General features: G+C 26.3%; 1 protein-coding gene across 1 annotated transcript; it reads right to left on the bottom strand.

The window, feature by feature from the left end:
- Positions 1–20,618: 20,618 nt before the first annotated feature.
- pasi1 (septate junction component pasiflora 1) lies at positions 20,619–23,009 on the bottom strand. Its single transcript, XM_011495780.1, has 5 exons — positions 22,720–23,009; positions 22,523–22,622; positions 21,772–21,959; positions 21,339–21,389; positions 20,619–20,949 (listed from the first exon to the last, which is right to left on the bottom strand). Exons 1-5 carry the CDS (start codon positions 22,801–22,803, stop codon positions 20,866–20,868), a joined length of 507 nt encoding a protein of 168 aa, XP_011494082.1. The 5' UTR covers positions 22,804–23,009; the 3' UTR covers positions 20,619–20,865.

Below are 23,009 nucleotides of genomic sequence, written 5' to 3'. Positions count from 1 at the left end.
TAGAAATAAGAGTCTGAAAAGATTATAAGAAGAATATCTACAAAAGATTAGTTAAAAATGCAAATTTATTGTTTATTATAATTTGGATATTTCATCTCGAAATGTTATGAATTATAATATCCGAATATTGTGAATACTTATGATTTTATAACTAATATATTAATATATAAGTAATGGCTTCAGATTATCTTCTTATTTTAATATTGAGAAATGATTTTATAAATATTTTATACTAGAATAAAGTTCTGAACATCTGACAGACTGAAATAAGAAAATATTCCATGTAAATCTGGTAAAAGTGATTTAAACGTAACGCTAGCAGTACAATATTCTCAATGCTTTAAAACTCTTAACTACATTGGGATTATTTCACTTGATATTTCAGGTTTCTGTACTGTAGAAATTTGAAGAATTTTATTTGAATGATTTGCATGACAGTAAATCATGAAAGTTATAGATTAGAAAATTTTATTCTCAATATTATTTAACATTTTTTGTTATCAATTCATGAAAATTGAATCATATTATTTTTACAAATATTGATAAATTTAATTGAACTTATGTTGCTCTTCCATTGTTATTGCCTATTGTTAATTATAATAACTATTAATAATATTATTTTCTTACCCACCATTCAGGTGTATAATAGTAAATGATAATTTCACAAAGTACCGTATAATTCGAATAGTATTATTCTAAATATTCGATGCCAAGTTACCAGATCTTTTTATGGTTTAACCTAAATGATATATATTTATAAATATACATATTTGATTTTATTACATATTCTTTGACAGCTTAATAATTTGTTCATTTTTTATTAACCTAATATCCAATCATAACGAGATAAAAATTCTAGTGCATATCAACATTTTTCTTATAATAAACGTATTTTCTTACTTATACGCACTTATTTTCTTCCGCCAATCAGCAATTATGGACAGATTTCCACAAGACTAATCCGATGCCAGATGTTCAACTTCGAGCACTTGTGCTTTCGAGAGTAATACTAATATGGTTTCGTGTACGTAGACAGCCGGGATAGAAAGCGCAATACATAGATTCTAAAGTCAAAGAATCATACGTTTATATGAGTTTATAGCTGCATACATATATATATATATATATATATAATGTATCCAGACGTGAGAAGCGCGTACACGATATTCTTTCCTCTGAGACATGTAAGTTGAAGCACAGTATATTATTATTTATTTTGAAAAAGAGATAGAGGAATAGGAGAATTGTTTATTTTTATGGTGAAATTTAAGTAACGACAAATTATTTACCGTTTATTAATATCTTCTTACTGGTAATGGGACAACACTTTTTTATATTAAAACTGTACCTTTAGTATTAAATTTGTTACTGAGGTATTTCAAGTCGAAGTGGACGTAAATTTGTTCGTATAATTGGCATTCTATCCGTAGTAATGAATATTTTTCAAATTAATCTTATATTAAATATTTTTTAATATTCATAGCTATTAAAATTTTACTAACTAATATATTAATCTCCAAATTAAATGTACGAAATTGGCAGTATAAATGACTTGTAATTTTAGTTTAATGAAATTTGTCGTTCCATTATTACTATATGCAAAGAAAAAATTGTTCGTTGTTATCAGCAATGATTTTACATAAGCGCGTATATTCCTGTGCGTTCGTAGGTTGAGCTGTTCCATTGTAAATTATGTCTACAGAGTTAGTTCAACATTCGTCTGAAATTTGCTGACATATGGCGACAATAGGAAGTAAAAATATCCGAATAAGGAGATAATGTGAACAACCGTCATGTGCGTACACAAAAGACATGAATTTAGTTGTGGCGAATGTAAATTACATTATCTACCGTAAGCTCTTGCATCATATACTTACACCCAGTATATAAAGATAGACTACAGCGCGGAAACAATAAAATTATATCTAATTGTCACGAGAGATGGATTAATTAGTCATTGGCTTGAAGTTTATGATAAATTTTTATCAAAAATTAATTGAATTGTTAAAACTTTTCAAATATTCATATATTAAGGTATATTTTATGAGAAATTATTTGTTAAGTGGGTTTTTTATTAATAATTTTATGGTCAATCTATTAACGATAATGAATAATATTTTTAAATATTTACAATAATGGTCTTATAAACTCGATTGTTTTTAATTTGATCAATTTAATTTCAAAGATACACGATTTGCCATTTTATTTTTTATAATAATAGCTCTGCCATTTACTTCACTAGCGTTTTTCAAAAAGCTTTGATTTTTACTTTGAAGAGGAATTTTGATTCTTCGTGAAAAGATCAGCTCTAATATTATATTAAAACTCTGTCTGTTTCTCTACAATAATCCTATAGAGTTCTAACTATGGAAATTTTAATAAGTACAAAATGTTAAAAAGAGAAAGAATGTAAGTATTTGACTATTCAACCGACACACATTTATTCATTTAATACACGTACAAATTCTTATAGGGTCTTGTTAACACAACGTATAATCAATCGTCATTCTCGAGATAATACCATGAACGATGATGAAATATCTATAGAGAAGAAAGTACTCGGAGCTATTTAATACAATAGAATTTGCCATATTGGGTCATCCCAATTTGAAGTCTGTAATTATATAGTTTTAGATGAAGATACACGAGCGCTTATACCTATGATAATTTAGACTCATTTGCTGTACTTCCTTATTCAATCTAACACCTACGGCTTTGTTAAGAAAGGAAATAATAGTTTGATAATTAGTTAAAACGTGTGCAACATTAACCCCTATAAAATATTTATTAATTTCTATTAGTTATTCTGCTTTGTTTTGAATTACTTTTATTACTATTTTTTCTTACAGATGAAATTCTCAGCAGCTTGACTATTTTTTTCTTATAAAAACTTGAATCGTGTCATGTTAATTATTATAATTATGTTTTAAATTAAATATTTTCATCAAAATAGGAAATACTTATTTACGTATTAATACGATTAGTGAGAAACAGTAATATTTTATTAAATAATATCAAAGCACTTGTTAAAGGGTGTTTATAAAATGTAAATTCAAAGAAATGAAATACTTGTACAACGAATTAGGAGTTGAAATACTATAACATAATAATGTGGGTAACAATATGAAATCGATCTTTTTATGAAAATCATAAATAATTATTAAAAATAATTAAGTTTGAATATATATATATATATATATATATATATTTTTTTTTTTTTTTTTAATTATTACCATGAATTCGAACTGTAATATAGCCAGAGTTAATTGAATTTTTATATGTTGTGTGCTTATATCTTTATGTTTTAATTATATTTTTCTAAATGTGAATCGGCATGACCAGTTAAATTAATGAACTATAATGATATTTATCAAAAAATAAATTACTACCAGATCCAAATTTAGCTTAATAAAAAAAAAAAAAAGTTTGTACTCAGATGTTTAGGATTTATTGGACATTTATGGGATCAATTAGCATTAATAATATAACATTTTAATATACTGAACAAATATTTCTTTAAACAATTTCATTTGCATTCTTCGGCGTATTAAAATGTATATTCTGTATATTAATAAGTGTTCCCTATAAATTAAGATGTTTCAATAATTTGTACTTAACTTGAGTTTATTAACTCAATTTATACTAAATCGTTATTATTATAGACTTACAATTATTTTTCTATTTAACTAGATAAAATGAAAATTTATTGCATAAATAAGGTAAATTTAGCCAAAGTAATTGTACGAATACTATTATAATTCAAGAAATAGATTATTTTTATTATAATGTATTTAAAGGATGATATTTAATAGTTTAGTTAACAAATTCTGCATCAATCAATGGTGAATTTTGATTGATGTTAAAATTACTGATTTTTACGAGCAATTAAAATTGTATAGGAAGAAATCTTCCTCATGAAAATTTTATGCGAAAGGTTTATTACAGGACGTGTTGTTAATTTTGATGTTATATGTTTAAGAGCTACCATAAAAATTGATTGTACTTATTAACCAACATAAATAGCGTGATTTTATTCATTAATAAATTAAAATCTTACATTTATTAAAAAAAAAAAATTGTTTTTATATACACATTATATGTGTGTAATAAACGAATTATAATTCTCGATATGTTTATTGAAATGCGCTTTCAAAGACTGACACAATCAGAACTTAAACAATTGAATCTCGAAATATTTAATTATATAATAAAGGTCTCTATGAAATAAAAAAGTGGTAATGGAAAAACAAGCAAAGAAACTTTTAATAAATAACAAAATTAATATTATTAATGTTATGCGATTTTTAAGATACATTGTAATGAATACACTTGCAGATCATGAAAATAAAAAGCAGTATGTTGTATTATAATTATAATCATAATTATTCAACTGTTATAGCACTTTTAATTGTCGTCTAAATAAAAACACGTTTGTCAAGAAAAGTAATCATCAAAAAATTTAAATATTTAATGCCTTATTAATGTTCAAGAAGTCGTATGAGAATTTTCATTGCTTTTATTGTAATTATATGTATATATTACATAAAACATATAAATTAGATATTTTTAATCTCTTTGATAGATATATTTACGGATAATTGTATGGCAAATTTCGTGATCTACCTGTACTGAAAGGATAAAATGAAACAAATGATAAGTGAGAAATTAGTATTCCGCAAAAGATGTAATGAAGTTGAGCTATTAAATGTCATACTTGTTCTATTTATATAATGCCAATGCTGACCAAGAATATTAATATCCATCATAATTATTTATGAATCTTGTGATTAAATCATCGTACCATTGTTTATTTACACTTTAAAGAAAGTTTCACTTTCTTAGATGCGTATTGGTGCGAAATTATTGAAAATAACTATATTTTATCTTTTCATTCTGCAGATCTCTCTTTACTGTACTAGCCTTTTAAATATAATTTAAAACATTAAATTGTTGAGAATATTACGAGGTGAATCATGCTTATATATTTTGCGCGAGTAAGTCATCGAAATCTTTAATTCCTTCACGATCAAATATTCGGAGAACTTTTTCATCCTTTGCGTTATATTCTACTCATATATTTCTATGCGCTGACAGAACTGTAATGTATTAATTTTTTTAAATCTCGTGATATTTTTTTCCTTTAGCGTCTAAGAATTGCTCAATAACATATTTTTACGTTAAAGAAAATTCTTACAATAGCTCAGGATATGTTTACAATAATACGAATATCCCCGTGAAGAGAACGGCATAAAACTTATTTATGACTTCTAACGAAAAATCCATTCAAATTTAGTTGATAAACCTAACGTTCTTAAAAATATTTTAACATTCACATATCTGTATTAAATAGCTTACTAATTATGAGCTATAAGTTGATTGATTCATCTATTTAAAAATTATTCTATGCCTAACTTCTAAAATACGATTTATTTTAATCGTTAATATTTAACTCGTACTCGACAGTTTTTCAACAAATAATTATGATTTCTTAATACGTTATACTTTCATCGTTCTCTTCTCATTTACTGTTACAAAAAATTTGTTATAATTGTTCGGGTATCTTTAATAAAATATTCTAAATAAATATTTTCTCAATTTCATTAACCGCATTGTTCTTAGACTTTATTTATTTAGACAATTTTACTTAATTCTTTATCATATCGATAACAAACTCGACATAAAATAATAAAAGTTTCAGAAAAAAAATAAAAATTCATTCAAATCCGTACAAAGCTTAATTATGTGTGTGTGTGTGTGTGTGTGTGTGTGTGTGCGTGCGCGCGCGCGCGTGTATATATATACATACATAAATATGCAATAATATACACCCAATTATAGCACATCCGTGTACATTACTCGGAGATTATTTTTCTGCACAATCATAGCATTACCACATTATGAAATAGCCATACTGCATAAAACGCACGTAACGAGTAAGAATAAGTCGAAGGTGACTATCTGGCGGGCCATTTCGAAAGCAGCTTTATCAGGATACCCACCTTTATCACGGCTGACAGTTCCACATTTCGCATTGGCGCGAATGAGGCTTATTACGCTAGCAGGACTATCGCGTTTCCCTTCTGACGCGCGATAGTACCGCGTATTCATGGTTGATAAAAAATCTCGGATCTAAATCCACAGAATGCAGGGCGCACGCGCGGTACGGCGCTCTGGATACGGTAACGGTAACGCAAAATGACTCGGCTCTTGGCCGCGAAGTGACATTTTAATTAATAGTTGGGCGAGCCATGTCCCATGCCTTCCGACAGATTAGTGCATTCGCTATTATCATTACGGGCGAGGATAATGTCTTCATTCGGTCGTGAAATCCCGAGATTGTGTAATACTTTATCATACTTGTCCGGCATTGTTTCGCTGGGTCACCCATTCTTCCGCGCTTGCGTTATCATATTTATGCTCATTAATTTGATTGTATCACAATACAGAAATTTATCAGACGATAAAATATTTTGCATTAACTTTTAATGGGGGCGTATTCGGCCTTTATTTGAAATTTTTACGAATGATGAAGAATATTATGATCGTTAATATACGGTTAAATAAGTAAATTGTTAGTTGTGTAGGATTATCTTATTAAAAGATAGAATTGTTCGATTAAACTCTATTGGATGTAAGGTGTGATTCGTACTAGAGCCAACGCCACGAAGAACGATTTCTATCAATTAAAATAAATTGGAAATATTTTTTAACTTCATATTTTACTGCATTAAAATTTTATATGGAACAGTGAGAATATTGACCCAAAAATTGTCACAAAATCGAAATTCCCAACAGAAAATTAAATTGATAAATATAGCCAAAGTATTATGAGACATGTATAATACATCATGAAGATGCTTTATGTCTATTATAAAGACATACATATATATATATATATATATATATATATATATATATTTATATACATCAAAGATATTTTGAAGCAGCTCAAGACATGGTGAAAGCTTTTCCATCATACAATGCACAATTATAAAAAAGACTCCAACTATGGATAAGTCTTTGATTATCTTTCAATAAGACCTTAAACAACGTTAATGAATATTTAAGATTAGAAACCTAGTTGATACGAATGATGGAATTTTATATTAAGATATTTAGTACTGTTTGCATGAAATCGTCTTTCTACACCTTGCTTAGATAAAGATCGAGATATAGACGATCAGTTTACCTTAGTTACAAAATTGTGAATAATACAATATGTGTTTAGGGGATACAACAGCTTCATTTATAATACTAGGAATATTGATTCCTTTGTACCTTGATTCCAAAAAAGACCTTATAAAAAGTTGAAATTTTCGTATTTGGCATTAAAATTATAATGTGCCAAAACGTAGCATACATGTTACTCGTATGTTACTCATTGATAAAGAGAAATTATTTCCATATAACAGCTTTTGATTGCATACGGACAAAATACTTAGAGAACAGAGCTTGCATAAGGCTTTTACAAATCGAAAATGAAATCGAGATATTTAATAAAAAATTACTGATTATGAATTATTGTTATTAATTTTTTATCCATTATTAATTTAAATTACGATTTAATATATAAACTCCTTCGATAATAAATTGTAATAATTTAGAAATGATACAAAGTAGTTTGCTGATAAGATTAAAGTTTACATGAATTATATGCAGGCAGAAAAAATGGAGAGAAACGATTAGATGAATCGATGATGTAAAAATATTATGTAAAATGGCCAGTAAAAAATTGAACAAAACCTAATAGAGATATTTCGTTCGATAAGGAATTGAAAAAGATTTTTATATGAATTTCATTTTTTCAAAGTCACAAAAACACCATAAAAAATCCTATTATCCATTTATTTTAATTTATTTTACCGTAACACATAAAACTTGTACAGGATCTTTCTTACGAAAGAAGCTCTGACAGATAAAGAAACTAAAACATAAATAATAGCCAAGTATAGCTAAGTAAAAAAGATCTCGTTTTGAAAGCAAGATCAATCATTTCTTTAAACACGAATGTCGGATCCTGACAAAATGTACGCATTGAGCGATACATGAGAAATACAATATTACTAGCGGCAGAAACAAAAAGACCTGTATTTATGGTTTTAAGGATTTAATGTCGTAAATATATTCAAATAATTACATGCTGTTAGAACATGTCAATGAGACTCGCTAGCGGTCCACGTAAATCCGGTGACTCACTAAAAGCAAGAGTTAAACATGCACAGTGGAAGTTGTGACTCACCCGAGTGATGAAAGCGCTAATCCATGTGCTGAATTATTGAATGATATTATCAATTCGTGGATACACAAATAATGGCTCCAAAACTTAAGATAATATGGCACACGAAGCTCAAAACATTGGTGCAAGGGTCAACCCGGGGAGATTTAGCAATTTATTCGAAAACAACAGCCACGAATCATACTGACACTGTAAACGAGGCAGGACACGAGAATATAAAGCAAAAACACGAAGTCACGAAGGCTTAAAATAAAGAGCCATATTAGGTAAAGGATGAATACTATAGGTTAACCTCCCGGTTATATATCATATAACTGATATAACTCCTCTACCCATTTCTCTCTTGCATAATCAATGCATATTTTAAGAGATGAGGACAGAGTGAAAACAAAAAACTATACGGATGATTTTTTATTTCTATTTCGGATACGAGGGTGAATAGGTGTACACAGTCTCTGGAACTTCTCTGACACTCGCAAACATGCGTAAAACACAGTGATATAAAATCTAATGCATCATAATGATATATTAACTATATAGTATTTAGATAGTTGCGATAAGTATGCAGCACACAATAGCTAGATTCGGATTACGGATGCGCTCCTTTGTTATTTATGATTAAAATGTTTATGAATAAAAGCTTTAAAGGATATTCTATACACACATCTACCTTTTAAACTTAAAAACATTTAAGTACTCTTATAATTGCATACACTATATTACGCGATATTAGAAATACGTATGAAATTAACAATATAATGTAATAATAATAATAATAATAATAATAATAATAATAATAATAATATCGCTTTGAATGTTGAATATTGATTTAACATTTGAAAATAGTATATAAGAATATAATTAACATCAACATCATATAATTCAACATAATATAACATAATATTTTGTTAGAAATATTTATTTATTAACATTGTTGAAAATAAATTTTTGTAACAATTCATACTTAGTTATTACAAAAAGGAACAAAATAAAATTAATATTCATATGTATTCTAATAGCTATAACGTTTCATAAACAGTTTTTTAAGTAGATAATTTATCTAAATTATTCGGTTAAACTCTGAAAAATAAATGAATTTTACATTTATGAAAAATAGAAAGATGTGTGTATGTATTTTACCTATTAATTAAAAGTTCCAATTATAAAAATTTATCAAATAAACTTTAGTGATAATTGGTATCAAGTCATAATGTTATAGCACATGATATGATTAAATTTTCTAGAAAGAAAAAATGTATCATTAATATACATGTGCAGACTTGTTTAATTTTGTTGACATTCTTTGAGTAGTTTAGTTTCGTTACAAAAATGGGTTAATAGAGTTAAATTTCATAAAGTTTCCATTCATTAACAACAATATTTTATTACAAATGAAAAATAATGAAAGTGGCACATTCCTCGGTCCAAGAGAAGTCAAGATATTAACATTTGTAATATAAAATGAAACGATTGATTCTAATATATAAATATATTATTATAATTCTCTTCGTATAAAGTAGTTTTATGTGTGGTTATAAATTATCTGATATTCTTTATATTTTCATATTAAAAAGCAATCGACACATATTTGAACTTTAAACAAATACGATAATTAAATCATTCATTATCAGTATGAGCTACTTTGGGCGATTCTAAATTTGAATATTTGTATATATATTTAGAACGAATACTTTTAATATTTATTTATATCAGAGAGCTGATAAACTAAATGAAAACTGCATTATCTATTAAAAAATTAGCTACTATGATTACGACTTTTACATCGTTATATTGTTTTAAATATATATATATATATATATATATATATATATATAAGGTAAACGTAAATTTTTAATCATAACTTGATAATAAATATATAAATATTAAATTGCTTAAGATATCAATTTAATAAATGTAAACTTATATTTAAAATAACGTTTCATTAATTTAACGTTTATGATAGTAGATAGATAATCAACGTTTTTGCCACCTTTAGTATATTATTACGTATTAAATATGCATAAAATTAGGAGTCGTAGTCGACGTTGAATTTTATTTTTTATATGAATTTGTGTGAGATTTTTCAGAAATATATTTAGAGTTAGATCGACCAAAATATTCGCCTTTATTTGATCTTTTAAATATTTTTGTTATGGTTGATGTACTGAGCATGATCGAGTAAGCATTAAAAATTAAAAGATACTTAAATATTCAGATGAATCTTAGGAAATAAAGTTGTTACTATCATATCAATGGCACTTTAGAAATGTCTTATCAGCTCTGACTAAAAACTTATACAAAGCCTTTAAATTTTATAAAAAATTTCTTCACAAATGTATAGCAAGAGCAAGTGGATCAATTACAATTTACTTAGATATGCGTTGCATGAGACCTCAAACATCCGTAACCTCTTTCCCAAAATGCTTGTGCGCACGTTGCGAAAATTGTGTAGGCGACATTGGCAACATTATATTTGCGAAGGCAAACACGGAAAAAGTCGTCCGCTTTCGAAGCTTAGGTCGACGTTGGCTGGCTCGCGGTATTTTCTCTGCAAACGCATCATCGCCGAACGAGGGAGTGACGATGAATTTACGGTGCACATAAATATCAGCTGAGGGGCAAAGAGCTGCAAGTCATATCATGTTGGCCTCTTATGAACAGGACACTTCTGCCCTCGGTGTTTTCATCTTAGAGCTCTTTCCAGTAACTCCCGATCTTTCTCTTTAAATTAAATGAATACATATACTGTTTCTAATGTAGATTAAAGTAGGAACTTCTTCTATTGGTATTATCGAACGAATTTTAGGGATTATAGTTAATACGAGCGGTATGCACTTGATATTCACACTCATTAGAGGGACTTGCAAGCGAGGAATATGTAATATTTTGGTAATAAAGACTGGAGTATTTTGAAATTAAATATAGAACTGTGTTGAAAAATGTGTAATACGTTATGAAGTCAAAGTGGCAATGGATATGACTGAAATAATACCAACCATACCGACTAAGATATTATTTAAATTTAATATTTTAATATAATATTTTAATATTTTTACGAACAATTGGCAACCTATCAAATTATACTAATATTATTCAAAAAAAAAAAAAAAAAAAAAAAAAAAAAAAAAAAAGAGAGAGAGACAATTGCTTTAATATGTATGAACTTACCTATATAGAAAAGAAACTATAAATCGAATGAATGAAATCATAAATATAAATATCGTTTATTAAATAATAAATATCAATTTATTTGCACTGTATGAAATAAAAAAAAAAGCTGTATACAGAAATAGCGATAATCACTTGGCAATCTGATAAATAAAATTTAAAAGCTAATCTAAGAAAATCGTTTTCTATTAAATAAAAATATTAATAAAAATATACAGTTTACTTATAGAATATTTCTGATAATCAGTATATTACTGGTATGATAATTTAATTTGTTAAGTATCTTGACACACACATGCAATCTAAAAATATACTAAAGAAATATGAAATTGTCTGAATACGATTAACTTTTAAGAACTAATTATGCACAAGGCTGTTTTTGAAAAAACATAACATACGTTCCTGAATTTATTATACTAAATTATACTATTGTTACAGAATTATTAAAAACGTTACTAAAACGGACAAGTAATTAAAATTAAAATGAAATGAAGAATGTGTACCATTATCGGCTAATTTCACAAAAGCAAATTCAAATATCAGAGAAAGCTCTATTGCGCACCTCATCAGCGCACATATTTTCACAACTGTTAGATTAATTCAGTCAGGAAGAAACTCAGTGAATCTCATTAGACTTATTCATGACTTAAAAGGATATTACCCCGATATATATATATATATATATCTTTCTCTCTCTCTCTCTCTTTTTCTCTTCGCTTGATTCACGGCTATTTTATGCGCATCGCGCCTTCCATATAATTGGCGGATCAGAATCTGGAAGCCTACACCGCAAGTCCTTAGCAATGTATACGTGGCCGCAAGCGATGTATATTTACTTGTAACCCATAAGCTTGAAAAACTCGAAGGTACTAGCAGAGGAAGAAGATGTCTCAAATGAGCCCTTAGGCCTCAAACTGTAATGACTCTAAGTGTATTATTATCGAATCGTAAGCATTCATAGGAACGTCTCATATTGTATAAAAGTCTTTCGGATGTTCGAAGAGAGAGCTTTATTATTGTCAAAATTTGTTTATCTTTGTTTAGATAAGGTTATTATTTTCTCGTGTATTAGTGTGATTTAAAGAATATTGGATGAATTGGCTTTTTACAAACATTCGTATCAATAATAAATGGAATGCTTTAAATTGTCCAACATTTTATTAAAATTACTGTTTACAATGTAAAAAATATTAATAAACCTATAAATGAAAAAAAAATCAAGACTCAAGGATCAGATTCAAAGTGTTCATAAATTTTACAATATTTGCAATATCGCAACAGATAATAAAATTATTATTTTATTATGTATAAATATAATTTTTTTAAAGCTATTTGGAAATATATATTGATAAAGCTTTTATCGTAAAAGACATTTTTATAAACTACATTATTAATTATTATAAACTCTTCGCATATATCGCGGCAAATTTATTATATAATAAATTAAAAATTTAACTTAATATAGATAATCACTATTAGAATATTTCATAAGGAAATGAAACATATTATTCTTCGGTCATTCTATATTAATATATGTAAACGCATAAACATCATCATAAATAATGATTTTTTGCTAACTGACATGAATTTCTGATTATGTACATTACCAGGTCATTGGCATAATTCCCGATTAAAACAAGAGAAAACATTGTATACGACAAAGAAAAGTGCATGCAAAGTTTCGTATTCCGTTATTTGTAAATATCAATTATAAAAAAAAAATTTTTAATGTGCAGTTTGATTTAATAATAATAATGGATTTAATACTTTTTAAAATACATAATATTAAAATCTAAGATGTGACAATGTATCTTTTATTAATTGAATCAAATGATAAGTATTTCATTACACATGAAATTTAAAATTGACATACATTCAAAGTGATTATTAATAATAGAATTATTAGTATAAATTTTCCATTATTATGTAAATTTTTCGCCCCTGTGCACAACGTAAATATATTTAACACGCGAGTCACGCTAATCAAAATGATTTATAATTACTACTATCAACAATTAATTCTTTATATCAATTTTTATAAATGTGTTTACACTCGAAAACAATGTTTTTAATATCTACGTATTTATTTATTTAAAATTTATCAAATTAAATAGCAAACAGTGAGAAGAAAATGAAATATTGAAGAATACTAATTTATGACAAAAATATATTTTTAATGAATTTAGTTGAAAATTCTTGTTAAAAAATATCAAATTTAAAAAGTTATATCAATTTTATAATAAAATCATAGATAATAAATATATTGGAAAAACAATTTTTTTCCATTTTTTTTTCAGAAGGTTTTTTCAAAAACAGTGACGAAAAAAAGAAAAATAATTTTACAAGAGAATATTTTCAATAGAGCTATATATATATTGTTGATGCAACGTAACCAATATTTTATTTTCACATACAATTTTATTGCATAAGAATGCAATATGAGGATAAGTCACGTTCTTTTAATATAACGAAAATATTATACAAATTTTAAATATGATATCCTACGCTTTATTACTGTAAATTTTAGGCTTTGATGAAAAGCGTATAATTGATAAGCAATATCATATTATCGACTCAAGAAAGATCAGTACTTTCAAACTATTAAATTATTTATTAATAATATTTAAAATATATGGAAAAACTCCATATGTACATAATAAAATTAATTATCCTCCCCAATAATATATTCATTTAGAGAATAGTGATTCAGAGTCCATGTTTGGTATTTTCCATACTTGTTAATCTAATATGTAAAAAAGTTCAGATTAATTATAAAATTCCGTTCTAAAGTTTATAAAAATGCGAAACGAGTAGCACAGTCATTCAAAATTCCTAATCATTTGACTATTACAAGCCAATACACGCAAGATCTTTTGTTCGTACTTAATCAAAACATAAGACATATTCCAATCGATTCGCTTATGAATTGTTCATTAAAATTACACACACATATGCATTAGTACCTTGTGTATCCATCCATTGATCCATCCACATCCATATGCGTACACACGTCAATCAAAAATTTCTTTCCGAGCTCACCTCGACCCTAACGCCAACAAAAAGAATAAATGCTCCATTCAAAGTACGTTCTTCTTTATGTTATACGTCGTCGTTGTCGTCTTCTTCTTCTTCTTCTTCTTCGTCTTGCCTAGATAAACGGTGTATCATATTTTTATAAGGTGCGGGCGACCATTCATCCATTATCAACGGCAGCACTAGGAAGTGCTATCTACCCTAGTATTGCACCGCTCCCGGCACTCCAATTTTTTAAACCTAGCAGCGTTAATTTTCCCATAAAATCTATGATACAGTTGATCGTTGACTCATATATATATATATATATATATATTACTTGGTCAGTTTTAGCGGAATTAACCAAGTTCATGTTATTCAAGTCATAGATTGCCATGAAACTTTCTCTAATTTAACGCGAAAAACCGGATATATGCTAGTAGATTTTGTTAATTTGAGAGAAGAATTAGATATGTTACATGACAATGTCATTGAAGCATATAAATGGTAAATAAAAAATGCATAAAGAAAGAATGATATAAAAGTATTTTGATAAGTTAATTTTTTAAGAAAGTTTCGGTAAATATTGAAGATCTAGCAATGTCTTCTTTTCATAGATATTTATTTAAATACATACAATGTTATTGTATGTATAGAAAATGTTATTACAAATTAATTAATTAAATTATGTTATTTTAAACATTTAATATTAAGAATATTTTATTATAGAAATTTAGTCTTCAAATTTTCATTGAAATGAATAGTTTTAAAATTCAATTATATATAAATTTAAGAAAAATCTTATTTCGCTTCAACTACAGTACGAGACAATATTGTATTCGAAAGAATAGTATAATTCAATAATCCTTTATATAATTTAAATAACTATTGGATACCTTAAACAATAATAATAAAATATGTCTAATATAATTGAATTGTAAATTAGTTGTATTACTTAGAATTTTTACATTATTCTTAGTTAGGACAACTTTCTATTCATGGGCGAACAAATCTTTAATTTTTATTTACTTTAAACTAACAGCAAAGAAGCTACAAAGTGTGCGATTAGTTCTTGATAAATCTCTTTTCTAAGAAATTCTTATTTCTAGGGCCCCAGGCATAGGAAATTATCGCGAATCTAGTTTACTGCGCTTATGCACATTTCGATCAGCCTTCTTTTACCAGAGTACTTATTTTGATTACCCTTATAAACTTTCAGATAATCCACCACTTTAACGTTGTCTTGAGAATTAATTGCCTATCTAAAAATTACTTTTGTGAATATCCATATACTTTAGGAAATGCATCTGCTTTATTTTATTGTTACTGTTTTAAGATAAACGCGTAATGAACTGTAAATATATTTTTAACAGCATATTTTCTAGAGTATTTTATTTAAATTATGCTGAATAAGCCAAAAATTTAAGTTACTTTAAAATTAATTTAAAAAAACAACTTTATATTATTTTAAATAAGTATCAGAATTTTATTAAATAATTACTGTATTTAGATTAACTACAGATTTGATAGATTTTGTATAGAAAGAATAATTTGGTTAGTGTTCAAAAGAATAATTGTTATTTCGTAGAGAAATAATTTCAAATATGTAATTAAAATAGTCGAAAACATTGGGATATAATTATTATCAAAATTTACAATAAAACACTATAATCGACTTTATCTAAGTAAAGCACAGATCGGTAAAGCACTAATTACGCGGCAACGATGCTTTTTAATTTATATCAGATAATCAGATTTTGCACTTTAATATAAGTTGTTATTAATAGTAATTTAATATAGATAATTTAATAATTATTTTTAATACTTTGATACGAATTATTAATTATTCTAATAAGTTATAAATAGTTATAATTTTGTCTTGTTATGGTAATTTCGTACAAAATAAACTTATTATAACGAACGTTTAACAAATAATAAAATGCTGATAATCAGACAATGGATTATGCAGGAATAAAATTATGTATAAATGGCAAGCAAAGTCGTATTTAAAGAAGTTAAAGCCAATGATTGGATATCTTTTTACATTTTGATTAAGAATCAAACTATTTACATATGATTAACACATGTGTATAAAACAATTGACATTCATAAAAAAATAAGAAAATTGATAGCAAATCGTTTTTCTCTAGGGCGAAATTTATGAAAAATTTCTCTTAAAATATTATTGGAATTAACTATTAAGTTACTAAAACCACAATTACAAAGCCGTAAAAAAAAAAAAGAATAATATCAAGGTTAGAAAGTCAATAAGAAAAATATCGTTAGAAATAATTTTCTTACATATACTTATGATATATACTCATACTCAAACATATACTCATTAGGTAATAATAAAAAATAGCAATTAAAAAAATCTCATTACAAATCAAATACCTCGTAATAAGGTATAGACTGATGTATATAGGCGTACAAGCTCCAATAAAACTCGGTACTATTCTTGACTTTCTAATAAGGATATTTTTCAATACCAATCCGGAATGACTGAATAATATCCGGAATAATATATCGGCAACGGTACTACCACAGAATTAGATAGGAATTTAATGAGACATCATTAACACCGTCGGTGCACTTATTGCCCCTCGCCAGTATACTTAGCGGCAGTGATCATTCGTTATTTCCAAGTAATAAAGTGTCGGCACCCAGCATTTCGTTTCTTATACTACGTTCACACTCTATAGGAACATTGAGAAGCTACATACAACAATTTATTGGCACCTAATCGATATCGGATAAAAAGTCACTTTTACAATTTTGAAAAATAATTTCTTTTTATAGCACCTAAAGTTTTATTCCAATACTTTATAATGTATTAATATCACACTTACTATTTTTTTTTCTCATTCGTATCTATTAAATTGAAGATTGCAATTTTCAATAATCAAATTTAAATATTCCAATGTTCGAGTTAAATAACTTAATTGACGATAGTATTTTATTAACATTTGGAACATTGAATATTAATTGGTTAAAAACTTTAGCTCTTATAAATAGCAATTCATGAATAAATATATATATATATATACTTACTGACCTTCCATGTAAATTTCAGAGTAATAATAAAAAAAATTGCGATTAACGTCGTTAATCCATTACTTGTAAAATTGTCAATGTATTAGCTTAAAAGCGATAAACGAAGTAATTAGATAATAGTAACTAGAAAAATTAATTAAAAAATTTTATATTTACTTTAAATACATATATGTAAATACGAAAATTATGTATAATTGTAGGATCAAAATATAAGACAAATAATACGTACTTCGGATATTCGTATGCTTTTGTAACTAATGATTAACAGAAAAATCTTAAACAATATTTAAATTGCACTATTTTATTAAGAAATTCAAATACTTCTAATAATATAGGAATACACTAAAATTTTGGCAATTTCTTTATTATTACATTTATTATTGATGCATATTCCTACCTGAAGAATAATCACATAATTAGCTTTCTAATAAAGTGATTTCGCATCCATGTTAAGAATTAGTTTTTTTATTAAAACAATATGTTATCAAATACGTAAATGTAATAAAAAGAATTTATTTTTAGTACACCAATATTAATATAAATATTCTCGTGGTATTGTTACGTGATAACATTTATTTTCACTTTTTAGATGAAAAACAACTTATCAAAGATAGAACGATTGAAAGCCTTTGAAAACCATAAAACGTAAAATAGATGAAATAAGTTATATTACACTGTTAATAAATTTAATCGATTTATTTCTTCAACATCGTAAGATTTGCATCATTTGAATAGCAATTTGAAAACATCGATGTTTGCATTTTAAGATCTTTAAAATTATATGAGAAAAATTATTGTAATGAAAAGTAAACGTCTTCCGCGTAACATATGACCGTTACGAAGGGAGCAGTTAATTTAATTTATTTTTTATTAATTAATTTTACGAATCATTAATTCTTACATCATAACATATATTTGTTTGTGATGTAAGTTTAAAAAAGTTTATGAAAGATAAAAGTCCGCTATGCTCGAATTGAAATCGAAAATTTTGTGTAAATTTTATGAAATTCAAATAATGCTTCAAGAAATCGAAATATTGCACGGCCATTTCATATAAAATATACTAGTTCGGATACGAAACTTCATTTTATCAATTATATTGTCAGTTTTTTTTATTATTTAATTACTTAAAGCATGTTTTTCTTTCCAGTAAGACTACAATTTATAAAAAGCAATTTATCAATAATGTATTATTGTTTACATTTTTATAGTTTCTTACCTTTTTTGCTTTAAAGACGATGATCCAAGGTCACCAAAAAAAAACATTCCAACGGTTGTCTTCGATGGTCTGGTATATGGATTCTCGTAATTAACAATTTTTTATAATATAACTTTTAAATTAATAAGTAGCATGTGCACGATTGGAAGATGTAAGACTTTTGTTCAATAATAAACATGTTTTATTCGTTTATAACTGTTTACTATAAGATCAAGAATATTTGAATATTTATTTTGAAACAAGATTATATTTAAGAAGATTAAGAACATTCTAAATGTAAAATTCTATTCTCTATTAACTGAAATATTAATCTAGCGAGTTTTAGTCGAAGCTTCGTGTCTTGCTCTCTCACATGGTAAGTTCGACATTATCGATACAGTCACTCGGAAATCAACCGAACCTATTTTATCCAATGATCAAAATCTAAATTGTGATATTATAGAAAAATAATTTTATTATTAAATTATTTGAATTTAATATACATATAATTATAACTTTTGTTATATACAGTATTTTCAGCAGCATGTAAGAGATCATAAGTGAACGAGCACGTAACAATAATTTTCGATGTTTAGTATTTAGTTTAGATATTTTATGTTATGTCAGATAAAATGGAATCGTTTAGATTTGATAGATAATCCTATATTTTGAAAAGATAAGAAAACAATTATCTAAACATAAATATATCGATTTTAACATACATTAGTATTAATTCCATAAAGCTCAGAGAGAAGTATGTGATTTCTCATTAGGCGATAACAAATTTATGACTGAATTTTCATTTATTTTAATTAATAATTTTAAAATATTTTATTTATATTATGTTATATTTTCCTATATATCTCGTTTCAATTTCATTATGTATTACTATTTTATAATACTTTTCACATATGTTGGGAGTAATATTTTTCAAACTAATTAAGATTTTAAAAAGTATAAATAGTTGAAAAATCATTTTCTCAATATATATGAAATTAGTTTAAGAAATATCGATAACTTTAAATAAGTTTGTTTTAAGTTTTCAGAAATAAAACTATTGTTTTTTTGTTTTTTTTTAATGTATTTTAGGTGATTGTAAACAAACTTATATTCTTCTTACTAATTATAATTTTTTCCATTGCTTAATTAATTTTATTACTTTGATACTCTAAAAATTATAATCTTCGTTATAAATATATTTCAAATCTTCGTGTGACAAAATTATAAATTATTAAAATTATTAAGATTCTAAGTTTTATCAGAGTTCTTGCCATCATCATTAATAAATACAATATAAAATAATAATTTATATACTCAAAACGTTGAATATTTTTTTTCATTACTTTATACTGTTATATTATTTTAATCATACATTTAATTTGATATTTTGAAAAGTTCACGATATTAATTATGAAAGCAATTTTTTAATTTTATTATGAACATATAATTTAGAATGTAATTTAATTGTCTGACTATTTTTATAGGTTTGTTATAAATTTCTAAGTATTATTTTAATTTACTGATAATTTATGGCATAAAAATAAATTTAATCTAAGTCCAATTTATCGTTCATTATTAAAAAAATAATTTTAAAATGCCTAAAATAATATATGGCAGAAAAATATTTTCTAAATACATTTTAAAATACATAAACTAGTGCTAACGATAGAATGGAAAACATTGGAAATGTAAAATTTAGTATTTGTAAGAAAGATACAAATTTAAATAATTTCTTTTTATAATAAATATTTATTTCACAAATAAATATAAAAATTATTGTCTTTTATAAAGTATAAAAATTAAATTGAGATTCTGGAATTGTAAGAATGAAGCTGATTTCATTGAATTTCTTAATAATTAAAATTTAATAGAATATTAGCCTGAATGAGTTTTAACATCTAATTTAATAGCTAATAGCTTAACTTAAAAATATGAACTAATTTTAAAATCTACAAGGCGTAAAGTATCTAAAAAATCTTTTACAGATAGAAGTCTGTATGCTTGCATATGATATATGATATCATTTTAGTGAATATGATAACTAGGAGATATTTGTGTGATTTCTACAAAGAAATATTTACAAATATTCTTGATCATATCTGCAACCCCTTGGAGATATGTTCGTATTGGCTGGCTCACTTTGGCGTCACACAGTTCATTGCTTCAAAGGCACTTAAAGATCATTTATTCTTCTGACTTAAGGATATAAAAGTTCAATGTTTGGTGATTGAAATGCTTCAAATATTTTATACATTGATAATACGACGAACCAGCAGTATAACTGAAATATTCATAGAAAATTGATTATTGAAAGAAAAAAAAAACATTTCCGTTAGTTTACAAATTCTACGATAGGATATTAGAAATATATAAAAAATAAATTTGCAAAATATATAAATATTTCAATTTCGAAATATGCAAATTAAAGTATGTAGATTTTTGTATTGTGAACTATGTAACCAATAGGACTATTACGACAGCGATTAAAAAAATTTTAAGCAATTTAAATTAAATCTTTTATTATTAAATTTATTAAATGATTGTCCATTGCATTGTCAAGATTTTCATTACCTAATAATTATTCTTTAAGAAAACATAGAATATTTCAATGGAGCACTTTTATTTAATAATCATATTGGGCAATGAAATTATTTTTGTTTTATTACTTACATTATAACCCATCCAAAGCCAGTTGCATAAAGTAGCAAACACACTTTCCAGCTGAAATAAAATTGAGATAAAATAATTAAATTTACATTAATACATAGATTACAATCTACTTTTCTTATAAAATTATCAGTCATAAGCTTTGTGATTCTGTAAATATATAAATTAATATTGAACACGTATTGAACTTATCTCATTTAAATCTCATACAAATAATAAATACATATTCAAAATGATAATTGTCTACTTAACGAGTCATGTAAGATCAATGATAGGCTATGTACCACAAAAAATAAGAGTAGGAAACCTTATTTTAGCACCATTTATTTTTATACTTTGGGTTATTAATATGAGTTAGTGGTTGAGAATTACTAATTATCTATAAAAGTATCTCAATGCTGTATGTCTAATAAATTTATCGTAATAATTATCTTACATAAATATAATATCCTCCAAGTAGCCAAAGTCCAAATATCAATTGAAACAGACAAACGATGAACCAAGCTGTAAGCCACGGTAATAGCCAACCACGTACGCCTCTACGAATACCATGGACCATTAGCATAGCAAAGACAATTAACGATAGAAAATAGTAGATGAGGATTCCTCCAATCACTGGCATAGCTGTAACAAAAATTTTTCGATTGAAAATGTATGTATTACAAAATATTCGCTTAATTCGAAACACCGTTACATATTCGTTTTTCGTATATTAATTTTTAGTTTGCTTTTATTTAAAATGCCAAATAAATAGTTTAGTGGATCATATTTAAAAAAAAAAATTTTTAAACAATTACGGTTTATTGAAATAAAAAGGTTAAGGAATACAATCCAATAATTCATTAATATTCAATCTCTAACAATAATCATAATTAATAATTAATAATTAATAATTAATAATTAATAATTAATAATTGATAATTGATAATGGCCAAGAAATTAATAATTTCTGAACTTTAACTCACTATTTGGTACACTCAATTTACAAATTCCCAACACAAAGAAACCAATCGCTTAACTTTATTATAACATAATTATATAATGTAAACAAGTGTGCTTTTTCCAACAGGTAGATCACTCACGAATACTCGGTGCATGTTTATTTATAACTCCTTGCCACAGGGCTATTATCTTATAGCAGTGCTAGAAAGATGCAACAACAACAACAACAAAAATGAGCTACTCACAGCTTCTGACATCAGATTCAAATAATGGATTATAAAGCTGCGTGGAATCACCGCCATTGAGTTGATAAATTATCAACGTTATCAACACAACGCTGATAGCCTGAAAACAAACTCAACATCAATAAGATGCATCTGACAACAACAGGTGGAACTAACTACAAAAGGGCAGGTCAAATAAACGAACGAGTCAGACTCACCACCGTGTAAAAGGCTATAGCTTTGCAGGCAGTTTTGGTATTATTCGTCCATATGCAGGGCGACCAGCACGATTCGAGAATCATTTTTTCAACCTCTCCACGGACTCACCACGGGCAATCGTCCTCCTCACTGATACCTAATAATAGTTAAATAAACGCGACACGCAGTGGTCGTACTGGAACGTAGCTCAACGCGTCCACACTTGTCACAAACCCTATGATGTTTGGGCGTCGTCTCGTCTCTGCTGCCAATCGCGTCTCAACGTGCCGCCACGTTTCTTTAATATGGC

This window comes from Ceratosolen solmsi, unplaced genomic scaffold (assembly GCF_000503995.2).
Source record: "Ceratosolen solmsi marchali unplaced genomic scaffold, CerSol_1.0 scaffold11, whole genome shotgun sequence".
Lineage (NCBI taxonomy): Eukaryota > Metazoa > Arthropoda > Insecta > Hymenoptera > Agaonidae > Ceratosolen > Ceratosolen solmsi.
The sequence above is the reverse complement of the archived record's forward strand: the minus strand, read 5'-3'. Positions and strand labels throughout refer to the sequence as shown.

Excerpts from the sequence above, each read along its gene's own strand:
- pasi1 (XM_011495780.1), bottom strand. The coding sequence starts at position 22,803 with ATGATTCTCGAATCGTGCTGGTCGCCCTGCATATGGACGAATAATACC. Across the intron at positions 21,960-22,522 it reads TGAATCTGATGTCAGAAGCT|CTATGCCAGTGATTGGAGGA; the intron begins GTGAGTAGCTCA and ends TTTTTGTTACAG. Across the intron at positions 20,950-21,338 it reads GGCTTTGGATGGGTTATAAT|TTATACTGCTGGTTCGTCGT; the intron begins GTAAGTAATAAA and ends TGAATATTTCAG.